A 7449-nucleotide genomic window follows, 5' to 3' on the forward strand; every position below is an offset into this window, starting at 1 on the left:
ATGACTGACCCTTCGGGGCTGTGGACGATACAGTCTGACCAAGGACTACGGCCCTCCAGAGAATGCTAGCAGGGTCTAGCTGGTTCTAATAGAAGTAGCCTGAGTTCTGACCTAGGGTGGAGTTCTAAGAAGTGGGGAGGCAGAAAGAAGGGCCATCAGGGTATAAGTAGCTTAGAGAGAGGCCAGTAGTAACCTGTCCCCTTGATAGATGCCAGAGATAATTCAGTCTCATGTCCCCTGGACCACAAAGACACAGAGAGAGTCAGTGTTCTAATTAGATGATTTTTATTGTAGATGCTCGGAGTGGGGTTGGCAAGAACCACGGACTCAGTTGGCTTCCAAGATCTGCTGAACCCAGGGCATGAGGGCTGTGACTCGGGAATACACAGCAGGAGTGGAAGTGGAACAGACGCCACTGCCCCAGGACACAATGCCTGCCAGGGTCCAGACTCCATCTTTCTGGCAGACGAGGGGGCCACCGGAGTCACCCTGCAGAGAAAGGTAAAGGACTTGTCTTCGAGCCTGTCAAGGGTACCTGCACCTGGTGAGGTGCGAGGCAAAGTGTAGGGCAGTTCCTTGGGGTTCACTGACAGCCCCAGCTGTGCTCCTGTACTCCTAGAGGGGACCTACACCCATATCTTCCCTCTGTGAGGAAGAGACACACACAGCTCACAGGGCTGGGGACAAGAGTGGGTTCCGTATGCGCAGTACAGCGCCAGTCTGGGCAGAGGTGCCTCCTAGGAGTGTCTCTTAGCCTTAGCCCATCCTCTTCCGGGCTCTGTGCTCCCCGCTAGCCTGACCAGGTTACGCAGTCTATGAGTGGGTCGGGAGTGGGAGGCTGTACCATGCAGGAAGAGACGCCGCTAGCGCCTGCGCAGATCATCACATCGGTGATCTTGGAACCCCAGGACTTCTTGCAGTCAGCCTCGGACACGATGGGCAGGGCGGCCTGCTGCAGCTTCTCAGGGGTCTTGAGGGCTGCAGGGATACAGGGAATGGAGTCAGGGTCCCTAGGCCTCCCAGTCTACTGGATATCACCATGGGTCCTTTCAGGCAGGAGAGCCTCTGTCAGATTCTACCACAGGCGGGGCCTGGACCTTGAGGCCATGGGTAGTGGGTGTGTAAGATTTCTTTCAAGAGAGCATGGCTCCCACCCTGGGAGCCTGGAGTCTTAAGAGACCCATTATGGGACTCAGAGAGAATTCCTCCTGCTGAGCAGAGGGATTCCTTTAGGCCCCATTTTATCAGCAACCCTTTGTTTGTGTTGGATGAGTTTTAAATTTGTCTTAATTGACACATAATAATTGTTAATTTGATAAATTGCTAGTTAATAAAAAAATTTAAGACGGTGTGTTATTATGTAGCTCTGGCTGGCCTGGAACTCATGGGCTCTGCCTGCTTTTGCCTCCCAAGTACTGGGGATTAAGGTGTGCCACTCTGCTTAGCTTTAATGAACAGATTTCAATTAAGAAATGGAAAGATGGGGTTGGGGATTTGGCTCAGTGGTAGAGCGCTTGCCTAGCAAGCACAAGGCCCTGGGTTCGGTCCCCAGCTCCGAAAAAAAAAAAAAAAAAAAAAGAATAGAAAAAAAAAAAAGAAATGGAAAGATGGGGCTGGAGAGATGGCTCATCAGTTAAGAGCACTGACTGCTCTTCCAGAGGTCCTGAGTTCAAATCCCACCAACCACATGGTGACTCACAACCATCTGTTATGGGATCTGATGCCCTCTTCTGGTGTGTCATAAGAGAGCTACAATGTACTTACATATGATAAATAAATAAATAAATAAATAAATAAATTTTAAAAAAGAAGGGAGACAGAAAGACAGACAAACAGTGGGGGGTCACTGCCACCTGGGCAGTCTGACCCAAGAACAGCTCCCACTGGAGCAAGGCCACACTCACCATTGTATTTGGTCTTGCCCCAGCCAGTGGTGGCGCACACAGTGCCAGGAGGGAAGTCATCATCGACGTTGGGTAGACACACGGCAGACACAGTCTCAGAGAACTGGGCAGGAGTGGCCAGCTTCAGCAGAGTGATGTCATTGCGCACAGTGAACATATTGAACTTGGGGTTCTTAAAGACCTGTGGGGACAAGAAGCTCAACTAAGGCTTGGGGGGGACCTGGGCTCTGCCAGGTCCCAGGGGACACACTGTCCATTCCTTTTGGCCCCATCAGAACAGACCCAGAAAGAGACTTCTCAGACCAGTCCCAGCTCTACCGTGCTCCTGTCCTTTAAGGCGCCAAGGGCGTCTCCTTCCTGGGCTTGCTCCCCCAGCTTGTGGGCTGAGCCCCTCCCCCATCCAGCAGCCTGTGTACCTGTGCGATCTTCAGGACCTGGATGTTCTCTTCGTCGGAGCCCTGGTCAAACTCTCCAGCTACCACCACGTCGGAGGTCCTAGGTATTGAGACACACAGGGGTGAAGATGAGGAATGAGTCTGCTCCCTTCCCCATCCCCGAATAAAGCTGGAAGCAGAACCCCAACACAGTCTGGGACTCACTTGACCCCGCAGTGGGCAGCAGTGACCACCCAGTCCTCGCTGATGAGGGAGCCCCCGCAGAAATGGAAGCCAGTTTTATCCTGGGGAGGACGAAAAGGAAGGTTAGCGGGTCCCACCTTGACAGCACCACCAGTACAGGCACTCATGTTCCCAGAATCCTCCTCTCACCTGCAGCGACACCTGCCAGGGCCAGGAGCCGGGAATAGCATCCTCTCCGTTGACGATCCTGGACAGGCCAGTCAGCACGGGTTGGATGGTAGGGACTCCACAGCCTGGGAAGGGAATAGTAGCCATGTTGTAGAACGCTTCAGCCGACTCCGGACCCCACTGAGACCACACCACCTCCCCTGGAAACATCTGGCTCCCCTTAAACCTCTTGGCTCAGGGGTCTCTCACACGGAGCCTGCTGACCCTGGTTATCTTTCCAGGGATGAAGAGAGGCACAGCTGCCCCCATCCAGGTGTGTCACAGGAGAAGGAGCAGAAAACGAACTGGACCAACAGGCTGTCTGGTTCAACCTCCAGGCTGGCCATTTCTGTGGCACTTGCCTATTTCGGTAGCTAGACAGGGTTTCTCTGTGTAGCCCTGGCTGTCCTGGATCTCACTCTGGAGACCAGGCTGGCTTCAAACTCTAAGATCCCCTGCCTCTGCCTCCCCAGTGCTGGGATTAAAAGGGGTGGGGGTGGGGGGACATCACTACCGCCTAGCTTTGTTCCTTAATTTAAAAAGAAATTAGACTTTGTTCCACGTGTGTTGGTGTACTTCTTTGCCCTCAACACTCAGGAGACGGGCGGAGAGATCTCTGAGTTTAAGGCCAGCCTGATTTACATAGAGAGTTCCAGGCCAGAAAGGGCTACATAGTGAGGCCCTGTCTCAATTTAAAAAAGATAGACAGAAAAGAAAGAGAAGAGGAAGAGAAGGGGGACCTTAAATCTACGCCGTGAAAAAACACATCACAGAAGAGAGAGAGCAGCAGGAGTGGTCAGGCGTCTCGGACATGCCAGGACACGCTTGCTACACTGGCTGACGGACGTTCACAGTTTGGTTGTCCAGTGGCCCCTGCGACCAGCCTCTCTCCTTTGGAAGTCCTCTGACCGGCTCAAGGGCTTAGCACCTGCCTCTCTTGAGCACAGAGACTAGGAAACGGACAAGATTCTCCACTGATGACTGAAATACCTCGTAAAGTCACAAGCAACTATTTTTATACCAGCCACAAAATGAGAAACGGGAGTGACGTGTTCTCACAGCGGAGTCTGTTTAAGTGAGTGAGCTGGGTTTCCATGGCGACGTGGCTGGATCTCCCACTTTATGAGTGGAAAAAGAGCATATTGTAAAGCTGACACAGACGACTACTGTGCATGTAATTTTAAGGCTCTTTGCTTATGGACGTATAAATATGCAGTGTATTTGTGTGAGCCTAAAGAGAGATGACTCAACAGGACAAGGGAGGGAGCTCAGTCGAATTTGGGTTAGCTCGATTAGCAGCAAATGCCTGCAGTCACAGATGTTCTGAAGGCTGAAGCAGGAGAATGGCTTGAGCCCAGGAGTTGCAGGTTGAGCAACTGGGTAAGACGGTGTTTCAGGATAAAGCCAGCAACAACAATAAAAGAAAAATGGCAGTGGGACAAGGGATGCCTATGGGGGACACAGGCCTGCAATCCTAGCGTAGGGGAGACAGAGGCAGGAGGACCAGGATGCACTGCAAGAGACCCCATCTCTGCAAGAAGCAACTGTTTCCCAAACGCTAGGACTACAGGCGTGTACCCAACCTCTAGCTAATCTACCCCACCCTTTAAAAAGATTTATTTACTTATTAGATATGAGTATACTTTAGCTGTCTTCAGACACACCAGAAGAGAGCATCAGATCCCATTACAGATGGTTGTGGGCCACCATGTGGTTGCTGGGATTTGAACTCAGGACCTCTGGAAGAGCAGTCATTGCTCTTAACCACTGAGCCATCTCTCCAGCCCCTTTTGTCTTTCATCTTTATATAAATGGAAAGCAAAATAGTAAACTGGAGGTGTTAGTGTGAGTCTTTAACCCACTCAGGAGGCCTCGGCAAGAGGCTTGCTCTAAGTCTGAACCTGCCTGGGGTACACAATAAACTCTGGGCTAACCTGGGCTACAGAGTGCGATCCTGTCTCAAACAATAAAACATAAAAGCAAGCAACAGAAAGAAAGCGAAATCCTTAGCATCTGCCAGCCAGCTCCTGCTGGGCTACCCCTACCTCATCTACATCTGGATCTACAGACCACAGCTGGACCCCGGCATGTCTTTTTGCTCCTGAAGCAGGGCATAAGCCCAGAAAGTCCCGGGAGGACCCTGTCCTCCCTGAGGCTTCAGGGTACTGGTCCTTAGATGATATTCAAACAGGAAGGGCAGGGGATCAGCTAGTTCAGGATAACCCCTCTGCCCTCTTCCCCTCTGATGGTGCCTGGCTGGGTCAGCTGAGCCCCAGCACTTACCAAAGGTGGCCCCCACAAGGGCAAAGCAGGACACGAGCCAAAGGAATGCCATGGTGCTGGTCAAGGGAGTGAGTGAAGCTTGCCTACTCTGAGGCTCTTTTTATGTCCCCTAGGGTCCTCAAGCCCTGCCCAATCCCCATGACCCTGTCCAACCAGGAAGGTCCGAGAGCTCTCCTCCCTGTTATCCAGAGACCTTGGATGCAAGTGGGGGCCAAGCGCCTTATCACAGTCTTGCTTGGCTCTTGGCCTGTAATGCCCAGGCCATGGGAAAAGGACAGGTGCCCTGATCAACAGTGCCCATGAACAGTGGCAGTGTGGACAATGTGGACAAGAAACCTGTGGAAGAGGAGCTCATGCAGACTTTCTGGGAGGTGGGCCAGGAGACCCAGTGCCCATCCTGATGACACAGAAAGGACCCCCAGCTCTTAACTGAAGGCAGTCCCAGGTAAATTCAAAGAAGATGGTGGCTAGAGGGGCTCCAAGTGAGCCGATGGTCTATGACCACAAATGCGTTTCACTCATCTAAAACACAGGGTTACATGGAAAGTCGGGACTATCCAAGGATCACCCTGTCTCCAGTCCCAACCAAACAGTCTAAGTATGGAGAGGAGAAGCAAGAATGTTGCCGATAGCAACAGGCCAGTAACCCCCGTGAGACTGCTGTGGTCAGTGGAGCCTAATACGCACGGAGCCCTGGGTCCAGCTCCCACCGCCTCACACACCAGACGTGCTGGTGTACACTACAATCGAAGTACTCCAGAGTGGAGGCAGGAGAGTCAGAATTCAAGGTCACCCTTAGCTACAGAGTGAGTTCAGGGCTAGCTTAGGCTACATAAGAGCCTGTCTCAAAAGAAGAGGAAGAGGAGGGAGAGGAGGAGGAGGAAGAGGAAAAAGAGGAGAGAGACAGTCTTTGTCTTTGTATAAAACTTTAGTTTCTTTTCAAAACGATTTACTTACTGCATTGGAATAACGACTCAGGGATTAGGGGCACTGGTTGCAGGCCTGGAGAGACGGCTCAGTGGTTAAGAGCACTGACTGTTCTTCCAGAGGTCCTGAGTTCAAATCCCAGCAACTACATGGTGGCTCACAACCATCTGTAATGAGGTCTGATGCCCTCACCTGGTGTGTCTGAAGACAGCTACAGTGTACTCATATAAATAAATAAATAAATCCTTTATAAATCTTAAAAAAAACCCACTGGTTGCTCTTCCAGAGGACCCAGGTCTGCTTGAGTCCAAGCACCCACATGGCTACTCTCCACAGTCTGACTCCCTTTTTTCTGTCTCTTTGGGCACTGCATGCATGTGAGGGGTAGACAGATATGCAGGCAGGACACCAACACATTTTTAAAAATTGCATTTACTTATGGGGATTGGCGCACTCACATGGCATGGTGCACATGTGGAGGTCAAAGGACAACTTGTAGGAGGAGTCAGTTCTCTCCTACCTCGCGGGTGAGCCTCAGGTTTTCTGGCTTGGCCGCAAGCTCCTTCACCCACCGAGCCATCACACCGGCCCAGAGCTTTACTTCTGTAAAATAAAGCTCAATTTCTGCCACAGACAGGGGGCCGAGCCTGGCGTGAGGGACACACTGACAGGAAGTACAGCTGAACATATTCTCCACAAGCACACATGCAAGTCCCTTGTGTCCTGTGGCCAGGCACCATTCCAGGCGGAGGCTCCCAAGCAAATGGTGCCTCTGCCTGTGTGGGCAGAGACCCAGAGACCAGAGGGGACACTACCTCGATGAGACTATGAAGTAGAAGCAGAGGGACAGGCTAAGGATCTCTGTGGCAGGAGAGGATCTGCAGCTGTTGGAGAGGGTGCTACACAGGCCTTGCAGTCCAGCCGGGTGACACAAAGCCAGCAGAGCAACCACAGTAACACATGCCTATGATCCCAGCACTGTGGACACAGAGACCTGCAGATCAAGGGTAGCCTGTGGACTATCCCCAGTCTCAACTATGGCTTTTCAACTATTATATAAGTTAAGAGTCTGGAGAGGTGGGTCAGTGGTTAGGGAGCACTTGCCCTTCTCCCAGAGGACCAGAGTTTTATTCCCAGCATTTTTGTCTGGTGACTTGCATCCCCTGTAGCTCTTTAACTCTAGGGGATCTGACACCCTCTCTTCTGCCTTCTGAGTACACACATAAGCACACATTCTTGGACACAAAGCCACACTCAGACTCAGACACACACACACACACACACACACACACACACACACACACAGAGAGAGAGAGAGAGAAATAAAAATAAAAGCATTTAGAGCCTGGACTACATAGCAAGTTTGTAGCTAGCCTGGGTTGGAGATCATGTGTTAAAAAAAAAAAAAAAAAGAACCACAATGCTGAAAGGAAAGAAAGAAAGCAGGCAGGAATAGTCGGAGACCTCATCTAAGGCCCTGAGGCCCTCTGGTCGTCAGGTCTGCAAGACAGTAGTGGAGTTGGGTCTGAGTCATGGGGACGCGTGCCCAT

General features: G+C 51.5%; 1 protein-coding gene across 1 annotated transcript; it reads right to left on the minus strand.

Moving 5' to 3' along the window:
* Nucleotides 1-261: 261 nt before the first annotated feature.
* Nucleotides 262-5573, minus strand: LOC147999462 (chymotrypsinogen B). The gene is made up of 7 exons (XM_087596668.1): nucleotides 4973-5573; nucleotides 2672-2775; nucleotides 2504-2583; nucleotides 2321-2399; nucleotides 1905-2085; nucleotides 845-978; nucleotides 262-489 (listed from the first exon to the last, which is right to left on the minus strand). Exons 1-7 carry the CDS (start codon nucleotides 5022-5024, stop codon nucleotides 328-330), a joined length of 792 nt encoding a protein of 263 aa, XP_087452794.1. The 5' UTR covers nucleotides 5025-5573; the 3' UTR covers nucleotides 262-327.
* Nucleotides 5574-7449: the final 1876 nt, after the last annotated feature.

Source organism: Rattus norvegicus, chromosome 19 (assembly GCF_021556685.1).
Source record: "Rattus norvegicus strain SHRSP/BbbUtx chromosome 19, alternate assembly SHRSP_T2T, whole genome shotgun sequence".
Classification (NCBI taxonomy): domain Eukaryota; kingdom Metazoa; phylum Chordata; class Mammalia; order Rodentia; family Muridae; genus Rattus; species Rattus norvegicus.

Bases quoted from the DNA above. Each gene is read 5' to 3' on its own strand.
- LOC147999462 (XM_087596668.1), bottom strand. From the start codon at position 5,024: ATGGCATTCCTTTGGCTCGTGTCCTGCTTTGCCCTTGTGGGGGCCACC. The intron at 2,400-2,503 runs GTGAGTCCCAGA...CTCAATACCTAG, and splicing joins GCTGCCCACTGCGGGGTCAA to GACCTCCGACGTGGTGGTAG. The intron at 490-844 runs GTACAGCCTCCC...CTTTCTCTGCAG, and splicing joins GCGGCGTCTCTTCCTGCATG to GGTGACTCCGGTGGCCCCCT.